Consider the following 20,224-nt stretch of genomic DNA (forward strand, 5'->3'; position numbering starts at 1 on the left):
AGGTGATTGCCGCCGGACTTCAGTCTTTCCTGAGACCTTCCTTGATCGAACCAACCAGAGAAACCGCCGCCCGTCCGTCCATCTATCAGGGAAAAAATAAGTACCACTACTTTTGGGACAGACCTTTTACTCCGTTTGAAAAGCAATGGCAACCATCAGATCGCACTCATGATATCAGTATACACGCTTGCGAGACTTAATTTTACCATACTCGGCAAAACACCTTCACCCCGCAAACCTGGAAATCTAGGGTTCGGTTCCCGCTTTGGGCGGATTTTTCGTATGACACTTAATGTCTCTGATTGTATTTATTGTTATTTTATATCTATAATTCGATATGAAGGAATTAATTGGGGCTGCTGTAAGATTAGTTGCTGAACAATGACTCGCCTAACTGAGATGTAGAAACGTCAAGATTTGAATGTAATACCGGACATGGTGCATAATTTCTTTGTAAGGCCTCTTTCGCGATGTTACCTTATTGAACTGGTGCTCACCACAGTAGGTTAAAGAGCGATCATCTTTCACCACACCCTTTTTCATCAAGTATTTTCTAAATTGCTTTTTGATTTAAGTCTTTAGCGTCAAGACAACAATCTATATAATCGTCGCACTGTTGCGTATTACAATCGTTGAACTTTCACAATAGTCACTTACCTGCAGATATAAGTGGAGACTTTTGGTTTAGTCATACAATTTAATCAAATTAACTTTTGAGAGACAAAATATCATTTTATTTATTTATTTTCACTCGTTTATACTTGTAAAATTCATAACATTACATTTATGCAGTGCCTTCGACATTTTCTCAGGCTGATTGTTCGTAGGAAAAGTCATGAAATTATAGAAAACAATTAGAATGTAAGAAGATGTCACTATGATTAAATTGGAGAAGCCCTCCGTCGTTGGTGATGTTTCACAAAATGGCACTTGAAATTAATTTGTGAAGACGGCGACATTTTCAGTCGTTTTGAGTCTTTCATGTGGCGCCACCTTCGCGCCTGGTAAACTTGTTACTTGTACGCCTTCTCCTCTTTCTTCAAAGCTTGCACCAGTATTAACATAAGCACTATACACACCGTCTGCAAAGAATGAAAATTAAGACAACTGAGTTGAATTGACAGTTTTGAGAAACAAGAAACACGTGGAAGAGAGTCAACAGGTTGAATTGATGACGTGACACGAGGGAAAAAACAACTGGAAGGATTTGGCGCACTTATTGAGGGTTCCTAATTGATCTAATTAATTTAACAATTATTCGAATCTGATCTATCAACTGTTGATTTGTTACTTATACATATTATTTGGATGCAATGGTTCCATTGGTTATAATACGCATTTAAAGGACTTATCTATGTACGCTAAACGCCTTTCAGTTTGGCAGAACTTCGAAATGAAGGATTAAAACTGTATGCTTCATTCCATATATGTACCATTCATTGCTTGCGAGTACATTGAGTAAATTATATTTCACGCAAAACATTCTGTGGTTCCCTATCGTACCTCGTCTGGATTGACCATTTTTTAAATTTACAAAATCTTAAATCTTCATTTGATTAAATTCTATTTTTCAATTTACCCGCATTGTGTTAATGATAACTTTTTCCAATTTTATTTGAGGCATTAAGTTGTAATACTTTCTCATCTAATCTATTTCAATGAATTTTTAAGCCAAGAACCTTGTAAAGACTAAGAATTTCTCAATTCATATCCAAAAGTTGTTCATGATTAAGTGTAAATGAGCGTGCTATTCACATGTTTTGACAATGCACACGCTATTCTAAAAATGGCGTTGATATTGATAATTCTTTTCAAAATTGGACTGTGCATAACGGATATCAGCAAACTTAAAAGTTGCGAGGATATGGAGGGAAGATTTCCTTAAAAATTCTAACTTTAATTCGCAAATAAAGGAGTTAATGAGTCTTTAAACTGGGAAATAATATTCATGGGTGAAAATTCCCAAAATAGTTAGGTAAATGCCATCCACAGCTGCATTCCCCGAACTAATGGGGATTATAGGGAGAGATCGCCTGGAGGAATTTATGAGTAACTAATGGGGATTACATGCTGGGATCACCTCAAGGAATTTCAAATAGGTCTTCAAGTTATGGCAATGCTGAATTTGTAAACTTTGCAAAGTTAAGCTAAGGGATGAAGAAATTGTGTGGAGAGAATTTGGGTGGATTTCAGCGAAAGGAACGGCTAAAGAACGGAGAGATGGAGTCGGAACAGCATTGGTTGGAAGACTGCCAACTCTTTGATTGATATCCTAGGATAAGGATGAGAAATATATGAAAGCGATGGATAATCACTTTCACCCTAACTAGCTCCCTACTCATGTGAAAAAAGGCAAATCGTAGCTAGGAAACAGAAGAGTTTTGGAAAGGATCAAATAAAAAAACTGTTTAGGTTTGGAGGCATGCGCGGAACCATGGGAAAAATATTGTCTAAACCCAAAAATGTCGGCCCACTCGAGAGTTACTATTTGGCGTGTAGAAGTAACTGCCACAATATAAAAGATTTGGCCGATTATCTCAAGCCTTCGCATGTTGACTTAAAGTTTTCAGCATGTAGTAGAAGTTAACGAAATTTGCGATAGCGCTACAGAATTATAGTTTTTTGAGTTGAAATAGGTTAATTCATGCCGCAACAGGACTTGAAGATCATTAGATCTGTTGGAAATACTAATCTCGATCGTAGTGGCTGATGGGGTCGTAAAAGCTAAATGTTACCGTAACTCAAACGTAGTGTCATACAATGAATAATGATTGCAGGCCCAGGAGGCATGGGGACGCAGGGTTAGGGGGATGCGTGCTATCAGAAACGGAAGTTTTCTTTTGGATTGCACCGACTAGAACTAAGCAAAACGGCATCCACATGCTGTGTGAAACCCTTATGGAGTATCCAAACGTTACGCACGAGTCCGATTGCCACGTCTACCTACCACGAGTCATCGCCTTAACATCCAGGTGCCTCGTGTACTGCAGGTGATGTTGTGGTGTGGTGCATCGTATTTGTGTTCAAAACAAGTGTGAGAGTCAATCGTAAATGAGGTGTGTGAAGGGTATTCGGAAATAAAGAGAGAAAGGTCATTTTCAATCGTATCTCGTCTTTTTATGAATTGAATCTGCAACTTTTTTTTTATGAATTCGAATTGAAATGTAATTTACGACATATGTCGCCTCGATGGAGAAACTTGTTTGGAATGGTGACGAACCCTCGCAATGTCCGCGACGTAAAAATATATGACGGGTATGTTGGCAATTGAGCGATCGTCGCAGGGAACATTTTTTGCAGTAGTTGGTGGAATCAACAAGTTTGTATGCAGCACGACACATTTAGACGAGAAAGGACCCTCTTCCCGTGCGGCCTGATTAATGGCACCAGTATTCGACTACTTAGTCATTAAAGTATGATTGTATTACGCGCCATTTCCTCTTTGTCTTAGTCTAAAGGATCTTGCGCAATGATGACGCACGCAATTGCTCATGAAGGCAGTGATCTTCTTGCCATAGTGTCCCTTCAAGTAAATACCATTAAATGACTAAGGAGTCGTTTCAGGTACTGGTATTGCGATGCGGCACTCTCGGGGTGGGTCACAGAGTGGACGGCGGGGGAGGGACGGGCGGTCACCTGCAACAGAGCGAGCAGCATGCAGAGTCCGCTGGTCCAGCCGGCCTTGTCCTCCACGAACCACGTGAACTGCTCGACGCAGCCGTAGAAGAAGGCGTTCCCGGTGACCGTGTCCCTGCACTCAGGGGGAAGGGGTTGCTCCAGGAGTATGTAATCGTTGGGACCATCAGCGCCGCAGCAGCCCACCTTAACGGAGAGAGAGGAAAAGGGAAATAGGAGTTTCCATCAAGGATAATTTGGGGTAAAGGAAGTCCCTGAAGAATGTTGCACGTCGACACTGGTGTTCCAAAGGCAGTCTTCTTTGCTTTGCACAAATATTATTGTTATTTACTCTACGTTCGACAAATGGCGCGGCGGCGATGGTCTATTGATGCCCTCTTATACTGCACAAAAACAAAAACTTGTATAAAACAAAATATATGTAAAAAACAATGACGCTTAAAAGATTCTCGAATTTCCCGACCGTAGCATAACACATGGCTTACCTTCACATAAATATTTTCTTCGCCAGCACACATTTTCCTTATTTCATCAATCCATGCCAACTTACATATTTTTAATACATTTAAATGAATTTTATTTAATTATCTTAACCCAGAATCCAATTCGGAATACACGACTATGTATCCGTTGGGATTTCTCTTGAAAATTTTAATGATCTCTGCCGTTATTATTTGCTCCTGAGACACAAAATATTATTATTCACGTACTTCATAAACCGATATTGGCTACGAATGAATGTGAATGGCATTTATTTAAAACAGATGAAGATGTGCAGTATTGGTAGGTTCTGTGTTTTATCGGAGAGGAAGGGAAAGAACTAACTAGAGATGATGTTCAGGATGAGATACTATGGTGCTTATTTTCATCTCCTACATCGGAATTGAGTCGTTGATAGATCCCCTCTGAATTCGCACCATCCCGAGGTGGTAATCTTCATCTGTTCGGTCCTTCGAATTGAGATATTTTACATCCGTAATTATTTTATCTCGGAGATATTGCACAGCTAAGTTGATCTCCGCGATTCGCTAATCCTAAACTATTCCTCTCCCACTTTGGTAGCGCGTAGAGAACCCTGAGCGCCAGAAATACAAGGAGAGAGGTGATCATATTGCTTATCAGGTAGTATACATATAAGAAAGACGGAACGTGAAACGAACCACTCGGTTATATGTGTTAAGGTAAACCAAGGTTCGACAAATTACAATTTGGGAAACACTGCCTTGGGTCCACGCGACTATATTCAAATTGCTGCGGCAGTGGATGTTACGGAGGGCACTACGTCTGGGGAAGAGGGTTGGATTGAAATTGGGATGAAGATTCAGGAAGAAATTGCTCTCCCGATGTGTGTGTTTGGGGGAGGTTAGTTACGGAGTGAGACGCCAGAGAGACCGGAAAACAGATGAAGTTTTGGTTTTGATGAGGGGGTGACTTGGATGTGTGTTCGGACGAAATGAAAAGGCAGAAGAAAAAGTGAGATTATTCAGAGGGAACCTGATGGAATTTTGGGGGAAGCGAATGCGTGGGAGGGGCGAGAGACATTTCCTCCGGCGCGGAGAGCAGGAATGTCAATATTCGTGAGGGGGGTATCCAAATTGTGCCAGAATTATCGTAAAATATGTTTTCATGAAACTAAGGATGAACGGATATTTTCAACGGTTAAAATAGAAATGTACATAGCCCTCTGCAAAGAAAATGCTAAAATTTATTGAAAACGTTTCATTATTTCACAGGTAGTAGCTTCTTAGAAGTAGTATTCCAACAATGTTACCAATAATTTGTTTTTTTTTCCAAGAATTTCGATATTTTTTTTAGAATCAAGTTTCGTGTTTGGAAACGGAATTTATACATCTATCTTCCAAGGCAAAATTCTTCACTGGCAGATACGAGACTTCAGTTATGGCTTGTATTTTAGCAATAAATCGGCTAAATATACCAGCTGGAGCATGAAAGTTATGATTCATTGCAGACATAGGCAATATGAAGATGCGAAATGCATTCACCTCGAGACTAGCAGTAAGGTAAGGCGCTTGGGATGGCGAAGGGAAATTATAATCTGCATTTTGATCATTTGCGTGTACATGTACATTAATTAAAATCAAAATCCCATTTCAATTCTTCGGACACACACTACGTGTATTCAATACTAAGCTGGTCGTATTGATTGTACCGTAGTAAATCAGGGTCCGTCGCCTTAACCATTTCCCTCACCACCGCTATTGTTCATGCGGGTCCTTCAATTGTTATTGAGTTACCCAGATGGGAAGGAAAGAGTTCATACCTAGGAAACCCTTATTTCGAGGTGTTATATTCAGGGCAGCCCTTCCGCAGAGGTTCTCCTCCTCCTCTGCCGCCTTTGTGTATCTTTCACTCCTCCGCTCCACCTCCACGAGCCATTACCGTCCCCTCCACACCCCTTCCCTCTCCTCCACCGGTCAGCTCTCCCAATATTTGTGCTGCACCAATCTCCTCCCTCCCATTCTCACGCTAACCCTTTCTATTTTCCCCCATCTTCTACCTTTTATCGCCATGACTTCATGCTCAAACGTCACCCCTTCTCTCCCTCCACGTCAACGAAAGTACCTGCCCCCCCCCTTCGTTAGCTAGAATCTCGAAATATGGGGACGCATTTCTTCCTTTCCGCTGCTCTTTTATTTTTTTCTTTGCTTTCCCCATTCTTCTTTTGTTCGTTGGGCTCATTGCTCAGGCTGAGGCCGCAGTCCTGAAAATGCGACCTCAGGTGTCGCTACTATCGCGGCTCCGGGGAGAAACGGACGAGAAAAGTAGAAAGAACAAAAAAATACTATCGAAAACCTATCGGCTGGATTGTTTTTTTTCCCTTTTTCTTCAATCCCTCTCTCTCTTTCCCTTTATATTTTCGTCTCGGGAAACTCGACGATGCGTGGCTCTTCTCTTTCGCCCCCGATTCCCTCCCATCCCCCCCTCCCCCCGGGTTCACGCCTTTCTGGCCGCCTTCCAATTCGCTCTTTTTTCCGCACTCCGCGTCCGCAATTCGATTGTCAACTTGGGGAAAGTGGAGGCATGGCTGTTGTATTCTAATTCCCCAAACGCGAGAACACACAAGACGCATGCAAATAACCCATTACACTTCGAAACTCCTCCTAAATGAATTTTTGGCGCCATTTAGAATATCTGTCCGATCCGAAAGGGTATTCTACGAACTTGTGCATTCCATTCGTGGTAGGTTGGGAGTGGCATTGAGGTCGATTACAAAATGGTGACGTCGTGGTTTCCCTCCGGGGAGGGGGAGAGGAAAGGTCAATGCGAAACTTTCCTCAGACTTCGGACGCCGAGAGCCTGTGAAAAGAAGAAGAAATGGGGAAATCGAGAAACACCGGAAATAAATATATTATGACGTTGCCATTATTTCAGATCGGAAAAATTCTAATCCTTCAATTCTGAGTCGGCACTCTGCATACTAAAGTTGTTGATGAATTTGATAGTTTGAGGCTCTAATTTGTGTAAAATCACAACCACTGGATAAATAAACTTTGTATTATTTCACGCAAAAAACGTTATTATACTACTATGACTTAGATACCTGATGATGACGCTTGTGCGTCGAAATCGGTAATGGTATCAATGTCCAGTTGTTCACTATAAATGGATTGCCCTGTATTCTGGGTTTTAAGTTAAAAAATTGCAACGTTTTGCCGTTAAATGGATAAAAGAAAATTTGCTAAGCTCGATCTTGTAATATATATATATATATATATATATATATATATATATATATATATATATATATATATATATATATATATATATATAATGAGGTAATCCACAGGTTAAGGTAGGTTTTTGGATGGAAATTATCACTAATTAAATAATTTGTGACCCCTAGCAAAACACTATATCCTACTCTACATCAGGTCCCTCTTCAGCTCTGAGTACTTTCTTCCTCCCTTCATCCCGTCCAACATCCCTATCCTGTTCCTTCCCTTTCCTCGTTTGCCTAACATTCTCCCCTCAATTACAGTCTTCAACATCCCGCTGCCGGTCAATACCCCCTTCATCCAACTTTCCTTCCTCCATAGGATTTCTCCCAACTAACCCCTCTCTTCGCCCACCATACGCAGCGTCAAAATCAGAACCGACGAACTTGGTTATTATTCAGGTTTACACGCCACCGAGCAACCATACCGAGGAGGAGGTCGATAGAATATACGATGAGTTAGAGGACATAATCGCGTGTGTTCCTGCAGGGAAACATTTGATAGTGATGGGGGATTGGAATACGACGGTAGGCGAAGGAAGAGATAGTGACGAGGTCGGGGACTACGGTTTAGGCACGAGGAATGACCGAGGGGAGGAAGCAGTTGAGTTCTGCAGGAGACAGGTGTTAGTCATCACCAACACTTGGTTTAGACACCACAAAAGACGCAGGTATACATGGAAAATGCCAGGTGACTCAGAAAGATATAAGCTTCATTACATTCTGGTTAGACACAGGTTTAGGAACAGTGTGATGAATTCACACAGCTTCCCGGGAGCGGATGCGGACTCTGACCACAATTTAGTTGTTATGAAATGTGGCGTCAGTTTCAAAAAGATAAGGCATGGGCGGCGAGTTAGAAAATGGAATGTAGAAGCTTTAAATGGTTTGAAAAGGAATGAATACAAACACGCGGTAGAGGAAATCATAGAGGATGGTAAAGAGCTAAGTACTATCGAAGAAAAATGGGAAAGTATCAAGAAAGGGTTGTCTAAAGCCGCAAAACACACTTTTGGAACCGTTAGCGCTAAAAGGACAAGGAAACCATGGATCACGGATGAGATGATCATATAGATGGATGAGCGGAGAAAATGGGAGAATGTAAATACAGTTAGTCCAGAGTTAGGCAAAATGAAGTACAAGGAGTTAAACAATAAATTGAGGCGGGCAACAAATAAAGCAAAAGAAGCATGGTGGAAGACGTTGTGCGAGAATATGGAAAGTTTGAAGAGGAAGGGGAAAATCGGTGCGCTGTGCAGTAAAGTTAAAGCTTTATCGGGAAGTAAGAAAGGGAGATCTATGCTAACAGTTAGAGATAAGGCGGGTAAGGTAATAGCTGAAACAGGAAAGATCCAAGAGAGATGGAAGGAGTATATAGAAGAACTGTATAGGAAAGAACTTAGACCGACAAAGTTAGACATTGAAAAAGAATATAACGTAGGGGAAGATAGCTTAGGTTGAGGCATACTCGACGATGAGATAGAAAGGGTATTAAGGGAGATGAAACTAAATTAGGCCGTGGGGGTGGATAACATTCCCCCGGAACTATTGACATGTTTAGGAAAATATGGAAGGAAGAGGCTATACGGTATGATTCCTAGTATCTATGAGGAAGGAATCTGGCTGGAAGACTTTGTGAGATCAGTTTTAGTTCCTATTCCGAAAAAGGTAAAGGCTACATCATGTGAGGACTACAGGACAATAAGTTTGATATCCCACGCAGCTAAAGTTGTTCTAAGGATCATAAACAAAAGTAGAGAGAGTAGGGCAAATGATTTCTTAGGGGATGATCAGTTTGGGTTTAGGAAGGGGAGAGGTACGCGTGATGCCATTGCAGTAATGAGATTATTAATCGAGAGGAATATAGAACAACCAGGAGGTATTTGCCTGTTTCGTAGATTTCGAAAAAGCATTTGATAGAGTGAATTGGGAAAAACTAATGAGTGTATTGCAGAAAATAGGAATAGATTGGAGGGAAAGGAGGCTAATCCGCAACTTGTACATGTCTCAGACTGCTCAGGTGCGAGTGGGGAACGGGGAGTCCGGTTGGGCAGTGTTGGTAAGAGGTGTAAGGCAGGGTTGCCCATTATCACCGTTGCTGTTCAACCTGTATGCAAGGTAATGATTAAAGAGGCATGGGAAGAACTGGAGGTAGGAATGAAAGAGGGTGGGGAATTCGTAAAATCAGTTAGGTTTGCTGATGACCAAGCTTTAGTTTGTCACTCAGCCAAGGGGCTGCAAGCATTGCTTAGTGAATTGGAAATTCAGTGCGACAGGTATGTGATGAAAATCAATATTAATAAAACAAAGGTTATTCGATTTTCTAGAAAGAAAAAGGCTAAGCTAAACATTAAAATATGAGGGCAAATACTAGAGCAGGAAGAACAGTTTACGTATCTCGGTAGTGTTTTGGACCAACACGGTCAAAGTAGCATGGACGTGAGGAGAAGAATTGCGCTAGGCAAATATGCTTTCACAAGGAGGAGGGAGATAATGACGGGGACGTTGAGTAAAGATGTTAAGAAAAGACTCGTAAAAACTTTGATATGGAGCGTAGCTATGTACGGCGCGGAAACGTGATCATTGAAGCAGGAGGATAGGCGTAGACTGGAGGCTTCTGAAATGTGGGTGTGGAGAAGAATGGAGAAGGTGAAATGAACCGAGAAGAAAACAAATGAGGAAGTACTTGGTATGATGGGCGAAGAGAGGGGTTTGTTTGGAGAAATCCTGTGGAGGCAGGAAAAGTGGATGCAGAGTAGGGTGCTGGATTTTTTAGGAGTCACAAAATATTTATTTAGTAGCTGTGCCCATCCAAAAACCTACCTTAACCGGTAGATTACGTAATAATAATATATATATATATGTGTGTGTGTTGGTATGTTTGTATTTATATATATAACAAAACAAACAATGTGAATATAAAACAAACGGAAGGAGGGTATCGGTTCCTAATATGAATCCTCGGCAATGGAAATGCAATTTTGAATTCGTTAGAGAATTTCACAGGCCGTTGGACTTAGTATTGAGTGAACTCTTCCATTACCTATGAAACCGACCTTCGGGGTCATCACTGTGTTTATGGTTTTGATTCAATTGCCACGGATGAATGATAGCAAATGTTGGGATAATTGAAAATTTCCATTACGCCTGACGTGCTTTAAAAAATAGCTTGAAACGCTCGTACGGTGATTAATTCGGCACATTACGAAAACGGTATCCGTGAAGAGTTTATAAGCCTAATGAAATCTCTCCTCCTTCTCCTTTTCAGTCATTTGAAAATAGGCGGTGTAATCTTTTCTTAGCGGAGTCCATGTTCCCTCGGTTACGCGACCGGGCGAGTTAAATGGCGCCTCCATCGGTCGTCATGGTCACAGCTTTCCGCTGATTAAGGGGAGCAGGTGGAGCTTCCCTCCCTGAGAGTTGGCACCCCTTCGGCGGGGTGACGATGACGAGGGTTGGGATGGGGAGGCATGATGTCCTCGCACGTGCGGCGTCATCCAAGGTCCCAATCCATGCCGAGAAAGAAGTGGAAGGTGAAAGAAAATCTTTGGCAGCGTGATATCCCAATGGGCAGGTCTCCCTGCAGATTCTGCTTCTTTGATCCCTCTGTCAACTGCTTAACTGAGAAAGTCATGCTTCCAAATTCAGATAATGGCTCCGGTAGCTCCGGCTAAACCCAAGACACCTTATACTCTAATTTCCTGGAAACCTAATCCCGCGGAAGAGAATAAGTCCCACCTGCTTTGGTTTGCCAAATAAACACGTTCAAACGAACTCTTGTCATTGCGTGTCATTGATTACTTTTGCTTGGAGTTTCTCTTCTAATTCAGTGTTATAGCTTGTTATACTTGTGGCACTTACTGCCAAAGTGTAATGGAAGTTTCCGACGATTGACTTCAAGCAAATCCTTTCAACGCCTCCTGTTGGCGAAGTCAAGAAGTAGGTTCATTATACACATGAGCATAGTTTACTGCCAGACTTTTAATTAGAAGGGAGCGTCCGGAACGCTGGAGAATATGGCTTAAACTAAGGGTTACTAAGCTGTACCACATTCACCCTTATATTCCCTCGTTTCTCGAGATGTGAAAGTGCTTAACCATATCGTATTTTTTTGGGTGCATATAAAATAATGTAAATTAATGAAATAAATTCTGTAGCGATTTCATCATTAACTCCGTGTAATTTGTGCTGAGGATTATTTCTAGCCAGCGGCTTAAATGAAACAGGAAAGGTAACCCAAATTCCTCAAAATTGTCCTCTTGCGGTGATTTAAACTTAAATTAATTGTGGTAACTCGAGGTAGAGGATGAATTAATAATTATTTTTGGATAAATGTACACATTCATAATTATGCATGCATAAATATAAAAAATATATTTAATTTTTATCGTCCATTCCTCTTTATTAATTCGGTTTTCTAAACAAAAGAAGAGTACTCCATTTGGCCTTTCCCTCCCGCCTCGGTTCCACTCCATCCTGACTCACGTTCGCCGGCCGTGCCCTCGCCATGTCTTTGATCCTTAAGCGCGAGCCCTCTGCTTTCATTTGGCGCCACCTGCAATACTCTCACTCGGGCGGTGGAGTACATGCTTGCGTTGTTGTTGTTGATACTTACTCCGCAATTGTTTATCGCCATGGCTTCCAGAGAGTAGTTTTCGCCGCAAACGCCCAAACAGAAGGATCCCTGCCTCCCCGGTCTCCCCATCGTATATTCCCTGGATGCTTGCATCGCAATGAAAGAAGACTGTTAAGGTCAGGGAATTCCTTTGACCGCATCTGATTTATCTCCATCATAACATAACGATTAACGATGAGCTATCAACTTAAGTACCAATATTATACTACCGTAACTGAGGTAGGCATAATGTATAAATAACCTTACTACCAAAACGTTCCGAAGAAATCATTCACGCCACTGGGAAATTTGTAATGTTTAGAACAAGTTTATAATAATTTGAAATCTACAACTTTCAGTTCCAGTTTTCCAATTGCTACGATCGTTTTGACTAAATGATATTTTGTGATTGAACCTTACTTGTAAACTTGTAGCATGACTTTTCAAACTTTTGCGGACTTTAATTTCGGTCTTAATTGACTGATGATGATGCACAACCATTGAAATTGCGTGTTTTATTAAAATTTACCAGAAACATAGGCGAAGATAATTCAAGTTGATGCGGAAACATTTTCACAAGCCACTCAATTTGAGACTAATGGATGAACTGGGGACAAATTCGAATAGAAACCGTTGAATATACAATACAGGGTTCGTCCGGAAAATAAGTGTACTGAGCTCAGGAAAAAAAATTTATTACACTTTTACATATCTTAAGCTAATATTCCTCAAAATAGGACCCTTGTGAGCCGATACACTTGTTCCAGCGGCGTTCCCATTCCTGGAACGCTCCCGCGAAGGCATCATCGGGAACCTCTCGAAGACTCGTCGTCGACGTCTTCTCTGCCCTCCACGAACATCTTGTGCCACCGAAAGATCCTGTTTCTGGACATGGCTGACTCCTCGTAAGCCTGGTTAATCATACCGACAGTTTCGGTAGACGATTTCCCAAGCTTTACCGCAAATTTGATGGAATAACGCTGCTTCGGCATCGCGTTCCGTGACGTGGATCGAGCGTGGAGGTTCGCGTTAACAGAGCTCCTCACTACACCACAGCTCAGAGCCGACTGCCTTTTTCAGCGTCGCTTGCCAACATACCCCCCTCCAATCGCAGCCCGTCAGAGCGGTGCTGGGCGCGCCTGGAGGGCGGGAAAAAATCAGTACACTTATTTTCCGGACGAACCCTGTATTTATATTAAAAATAGGTGCAGTATTCCTAGAAATGTCTGCAGTACTTAGCCTGCTGGAAAACGAGGAGCCTTGATAGTTTCTCGTATTTGTTGGTGAGGACGTGTTTCAAGTCTTTATTGCATCTACAGACGAAATGAGAGAAAATAGGTAATAGGCGGCTACGAACCGACAGATATTAAGTAGTTCTATTTCCCACGTAAGCTTCTCAAGCACGGAAGTGGTCAGCATTACGTAGGAACAGCTAATCATCATCCTAATCTAAAATACACCAATCCGTTGTTGTCTTCTAAATTTTGTGATCAACTATGACATCCCCAATACCCTTCCGGTGTCCTTAACTCCTCTCCTATGTCCCGCCGCATGGCAATGATCCCCCCCCTTTCCCTCCCCCCACTTACATTTGATGCCTCCGCGGCGGAGGGGGGGTCCAATCTCACCCTTCCCCTGCCCCCCCCTCTCGACAAACGGCGGGGCGCGCGGAGGCAGCGCACTCTATCACTCGGTATCTCTTTGTGCGCGTTTGGCGGGCCTGCCACCTGTGTACATATTTCCGGGCCCGCTTCGGAAATTCGAAAAAGAGGGTGAGAGGTTGGAATAATGGAGTGAGTGAGCGGGGGACTCGCCGCGAGTGCCCTCGGGGGCGTGCGGCGAGGGGTGCGGGGGACGGGGAATGGGCGGCACCGCACTCGCCTGCCCATCACCGCACACCGCTCCTCGGCCACCCTGGACCAATCTGACCGCCGGCCGCCCACTCCATTCGCTCGGGTCGAACTGGATGACCGCGCGTAGATGTGTACATAGCATGTGTGGATGTAGGTAATGGAGACTCGGATTTCGCTGTATTGTGCATTGAAATTTAGATAATTTACATCTATGCTGATTGATTGTTGAAAGAATTTGAGAATATCGGTAAAATCATTATTTCTACATCTACATAATACCCCGCAAGCCGCCGCAAGGGCGTGTGGCGGGGGGTGTTAGGTCACCAACCGTAAAAAGGAAAAATACCACATGCAAAAAAAAACAACACGGAAAATTACACCCACAGCAGCGCACACACTCATGCAAAAATCCCTTCATCCAATACTCATGCAAACACATATACCGCAAAACAGCTAAAAACTGCACCCCAGAATGCAGCACGGAAGCCATCCTACAACACGGAAGCCAGGACACAACAAGCAAGAAATTGAAACATCACTACCACATGAAAATGTACCACGAAACACTCTACCCCCAAAGAGTCTGTAAAAGGCAGGGAATGCGACCCAACGTTGCTGGTAGCAGGAATTTCCCCCCGCGGAGAGGGACGAGGGATTGAAAGGGAGACTTAAAAACAGATGAACAGAACACGAATGAGGTCATTCGGAAAGAATGGGTTATTACAGCAAAACACATAAGGTTAGTGGAAGAGCATGCATTTAAATACAACTAATTACGAGGGTCATCCGGAAAGTAGTACCCGTTCGTGCCGCATGAAGTGCTGACGACGCGAGTAGCCGCTGGACGAGGTCAGATAGCTTCAGTGGCTTGTCTGCCTTCTCTGAGCCAAGTTGCGTGACGCTAGCATTGCCTGTGTTGTTTCTGTGATTGTTTACAATGTTTAAAAAAATTGAGAACGCCGCCAGTTGTGAAGTGAAGGCAGTGATTAAATTCCTCAATGCAAGAAACGTTCGCCCATGTGATATTCATCGCCAATTAAAGGAGGTGTATGGAGACAATGTAATGGACGAGTCGTCTGTTCGGCGGTGGTGTCGCAACTTCAACATGGGGAGGGGGAACACACACGACGATGAGCGTTCGGGGAGACCGTCTGTCATGACAGACCAACCGGTGAGCTCAGTTGACGAATTCGTGAGGAACGATCGGCGCGTCACAATTGATGACATCTGTGAGCATTTTCCCAATGTTTCTCGAACAATTGTTCATGAAATTGTTAAACACCATCTGCATTATGCAAAAATTTGTGCAAGATGGGTCCCTCGCGTATCTCAATGAGCTGGCGGCGAAGGACTATGCAGCAGGAATACAGAAACTTGTCACACGTTATGACAAATGCCTTAATTTGCTTGGAGATTATGTTGAGAAGTAGTTTAAAGTATCCTCTTTCAAATAAAATTTTTTATGTTTGTTAATATTTACTTTTGTGTCTTTATTTCACGAACGGGTACTACTTTCCGGATGACCCTCGTATTTTTTAGACGCTGAGGGTGGCAAGTGGAATTTTTGCTATCTATAACCCTGCAGTTGCTATCCCGTATTGTCCGTGGGAAGAAGGAGTCCTTGAGTCGGATAGTTCTGGCATCTATTTCCCCAATTTTATATGCATGATCCGAGCGACCAATGTATGTAGGAGTACGAATAATTTGCGAGACCTCGGTGGTGAAACATTATTTGATTTATGTTGATTCCAGTGAGTATGTTTTTTGCAATTTTGTAACGTAACATTATTAATTGCCGTATTCATTTTAATGGAACGAGAGTGTCGGCCATAATGTTCTGTCAGGTTTTATAAGACTACCAAAGATGGGAATCGAATGAAGTTTACAATCGATTGATTCACTACTGGCAAATATCTCTCTATGGAAAGCCTCCGTTTGTGGCACTACAAGTAGGTTAAACAAATTATGCAGTTTTCACATAAAATGAAATAGGTGGGTTGGATATTTTATGCAATAAACAGTTAAAAAATATTTGGATTATCTTTTCAAACTATCGATGCTGTTATATTTTTTAAGATTGATGTTCTCAATATCTCGAACTATTATTGATAGAAAATAAATTTTTAATGTCTTCATATTACATTTTAAGTAGATATTTAAATTTCTTAAATAGATTATTATTATTGGTAGCCCACCATTTGACAGGTTTTAGATTTAGAGACAGACTAAAAATCGTTAAATGTCTTAGCTTTTATCAAACAATCCACCTCACGCAGCATTTCACTATTCCACGCACCTTCCTCCCTTCGTTCGGCTCAACATGGGCATCCCATTCCTTCATCTTCCTCGTATGTCTAACCTTATCATCTCATTATTCAGCATTTCATCCCAAATTTAATTGCATTGCATCCACCTTTCCTGCCCCTTTTTGATTTCTCTCAACAATCCCCTCTCCTCCCCTTTCACCATACTCTCTCCTTTGTTTTCTTTCTGTCCACTTCACCCTCTCGTCCATCCTTCTCCACAACCACATTTCAAAAGGCTCCAATCCATGCCCATCATCCTGATTCACTGCTTATGAATTCGCGCCGCACAAAGCAGCAATCCGCTATCAAGGTTTTCACTTATCTTTTCTTAAAATCTTCAATCAACGTCACTGCCATCAACTCCCTCCTCCTTGTGAAACCTTCTTTGCATTGCGCAATTTTACTCCTAATATCCCTACCAGTTTGATTAACTTGGTCTAAGACGCTTGCAAGATAGGTATAAAACCCTGTAGTTTGCAGAATTCGATTACTTTCTCCCAACAGTCATTCCTTGCTCCTAAATCATGGACCCCGTAGCTCACCCTCATCTCTCCCTCTGCCCACCTTCGCGTTCCAAAGCCCTAACAAGTGTTTTCTCCCAAGGGTACCCGAAGTTATTTCCTCTAAATTATCGTGTTCCCTATTTCTTCCTCCAAATGATTATCCCTTGGCAGTTAAATAGACGGCCGTGAAAGTTTACTTCAATAGTTATTAAATAAACCTCGTTCAATTCAATTCAAAACCTGTATTTGTTTAATACTTAATGCTTGTTTTGCTTAATACAACATACATAATGTCCTTACATAAATGGTTATTTCCAAGCGTAGATTAGTTGAAATTTATTTTTTCTTAGCGACTTTTTGTCAAGTATTACCGCTTAGTCAATTAAATGATACCTTTTCACAAATGTAAAACATTTTACTGGATGAATTCCGAAGACATTAATGATCAAGGTATTAAATATTGACACCATGTCAAACATGAAACGAATGTCACATGAAACGCATCTACATCCATTCGAATTAAACTGCAAATGTACTCATGGACCAACAGAGGAGTAAACGTTTCCTATCGTGGCCCAGAAAAAAATTATCGAAAACAATATTTTTCCTGTGTATACGAACATTCACTTACCCAGTTAAAACACCGACATTCCAAACACTGACCCTATAACAACTCCGCCCATTTGAAAAAATAGCTAATTTATTACAAATGGCAATTTATGAAAAATTATCTATTTTAACCAATTAATATGAAAAACAACCTAAAAAAATCTCTAATTGACGAAACTCGGCGTGTACATGCAAAATAATTTCGTGAAACACAAAATTGTTAATTTAATTCCAATTAGCAGTAATGCCCCAAGTGAGGCGGGCATAAGAAATTCTGTAGCCCGTAAGATTATGGAGTGTGTTATGTTGTTGCAAATATTTTAGTCCAGTTATAATATCATTTTACTGAAATCATTTTCGTGAGCTTAAATTTACGATTAATGAAAGTAAAGACTCGTGATATTTGTCGAACATTCATTTGATCCGTCAAACATTTGCATATGTTTGCTATTGGGAGAAATGCATAATCTGAGGTTTGGGGGTCATGGAAATGGTTACCCTGGGAATATCTCATTTGAATGCTCATTAACCACTCATCGTGCCACTAATTAAATTCCTCGGATTTGTTTTCGCGACCGGTCATTCGTTCGGCCAATAAAGAGGCTCAATTGTAGTGTCCCGTTGGTTAGTTACAGGGGTGGACCCAGGATTCATCAAACGGGTTCACCATTCCTCGCCGCCGTCGTAAGTCCACTCGAGCATTGATCGATTCCGAAGATTGGCTTCGTGCAATCCGACGCCCTCCGCTTCGATCGTCTCGATTTATCGCACGCAGCTCGTCGCTTCTCCTTACACTTTCATCGTTAATATTCCGATTGACGCGGCGTTTCATTCCTGCGCGTTCCTCCAGCTCCTCTTTTTCCTATTGAGCCGCCCCATAGGCTCTCTGGAGGGCCCAGTGGTCGACAACCCACGTCTCGTCCCTTCCTTCCCAACCCGCCTTTCTTCCCGACCAACTCCCACCGACGAACTCCTGTGCAGTCGAACTCAAAGAATCCCGCGGGAGAAGCCAGGGACTTGCACTTTCCACTTTCCCTCGACCTTTCCACTTCCTATCCAAACAATTGCTTCTCTGCGGACTGCTCCGAAGTGCAGCTAAGACGCCTCTCCCTTCATTTTGGAGTTTAAGTTGTATTCTTCAGGCATTGGAGTCTTCGGGTAGAAAATTATTTCAATTGCTCATGTGAATGTTTACCTATTTCCGTAAGTTTTCTCGTCGTGTCTGCTTGAAGCGTGTTCAGGTACGGCATCCTCATTAGGACGAAAGTGAAAAATAAAACCTACCATCTCATCTTATTTTCATAGATATGTTGATAATTTTGCAAAATATAGGGAATTACAATCAATTTTAAATCCCATCTTAAGATATAAAATACCATTCTATAAAATATATGAACGTAAGGTAAATGTAGAAAATAAAATATCCAAATTTATTTGTAATTCCGTAATGCGTTTAGTACTTATCGATTGGTTCCTTAAGATTCCCTATAACTTGGAATACAATGGGATATCAAAGAGGGTTAAATAAACGTTCAAGGCTCTTGGTTCCGGTGACACAATAGCGATTAAACGTATTGTCTTAACCGTGTTAGCCCAAATGAAGGGAAAGTGATTTTTGGCCTTGTTCGCCCGCGGTGGGCTCTCGTGGGTCCGCTGCTATGAGCAACCGAACGGGATCTCTCCCCGTCTAATATAGATGCGTGCGTGATATGAATCATTACATGTAAATATCGATGATATTAGTTTTAATTACAATTTGGTAGTCATAGCAAAGAACGTTACCATCCAATACCTATAATATAGTTAAGTCTGTTTTCACATTTAATTTGATACGAAAACCTGCAATTTTTTTTAAGACCATACCCTAATACTTTGTCAGATTTTGACTTATATGAGATGGAACTTCATTGATGCGAATAAAAAAATAAAAAAACATGAAAACAGAAAATAAAATATTTATGTTTTGACGGAGCGGTTGGTACTTTTTCACGGGTTTATTTAGGTGGGACGTCGTATTCTCCCACAAAATGGCATACTTATTTCAACAATGGTAAATATGTGTATGCACTGCATTGTAATAGTTTAAATAACGGAATAAGTTAACGTCTTTTAACTTCCCAATAATTCACGAGAACGCATTGATATTGATGTGGTAAAATCAGTTCTTCTTGTCAAGTATAAATTCAACGGAAGGTTTATTAAAAAATCCTGCTTATTATACGTTAACACTTGATTTTTTGACGAACTTCATCAAAGTAATATAACAAATAATCGTATCGATGGTTTTCTGATTAATCGAAACAACATATCGATTATTTCGATTAAGTCGCCCATCCCTGTCGTCAACTGCCGGTGAGGGCGGTGGGGGGGGGAGGGTGCGGGGGCGGGATGGGATGGGGGGGCGAAGTACCCTCCATTATGTTTCAAGTGCTCATGCGAAGTCACGAATCACTTTCCCGTGAAGGAGGTGCGTTATCCGGGTGGATCACTCGTGCATATGCTGTTTCCCCTTCCTTGTTTACTCATTCTTTGAAGTGACTCTTCTGCTTCCCTCAAGCGGAGAACGGAAAACTTCCTCGGCACATGACGGTACTCCTCGGGGCGAGCGGAGCCCCTTTATCCATCCGAATATCCGCGGCGCGTGCGAAAGGAGAGCCCATCTCCGAGGGCGTCTGGAATGATACGTGAGCGCGACTAATGCGAGCAGGCACTTGGAGCGGCAGCATCTCTGTGCATAAGTAGTGATGGACACGTCTGGCAACATCATTCGGCAGCTAGCGACGGAGATTGCCACGCGATAAATGAACTACGTGTACTTGATCGAAAAGAGACTTCGAAGTTTCCTCAATTTCTATTCCTTTCACTAGCAACTTTCACTGACAGCTGCACAACGGAAGACTCAAACACAGCAATGATTAAACTTTTGACAAAAAATTAAATATTTACCTTAAGCTTTGTCCCTACTC

General features: G+C 41.9%; 1 protein-coding gene across 1 annotated transcript in view; it reads right to left on the reverse strand.

Annotated features, from left to right (window-relative positions):
* Positions 1-1,013: 1,013 nt before the first annotated feature.
* Tsp2A (tetraspanin 2A) overlaps positions 1,014-20,224 on the reverse strand; it is a 146,770-nt gene continuing 127,559 nt past the window's right edge. Inside the window, exons 4-5 of the mRNA XM_071586124.1 lie at positions 3,538-3,822; positions 1,014-1,082 (exon numbers count right to left, since the gene is read on the reverse strand). Coding sequence (XP_071442225.1) covers positions 1,014-1,082; positions 3,538-3,822 — 354 coding nt within the window. The remainder of the gene's footprint in view (positions 1,083-3,537; positions 3,823-20,224) is intronic.

The sequence above is a fragment of the Hetaerina americana genome, unplaced genomic scaffold (genome assembly GCF_022747635.1).
Source record: "Hetaerina americana unplaced genomic scaffold, ioHetAmer1.1.p SCAF_20, whole genome shotgun sequence".
NCBI classification, from domain to species: domain Eukaryota; kingdom Metazoa; phylum Arthropoda; class Insecta; order Odonata; family Calopterygidae; genus Hetaerina; species Hetaerina americana.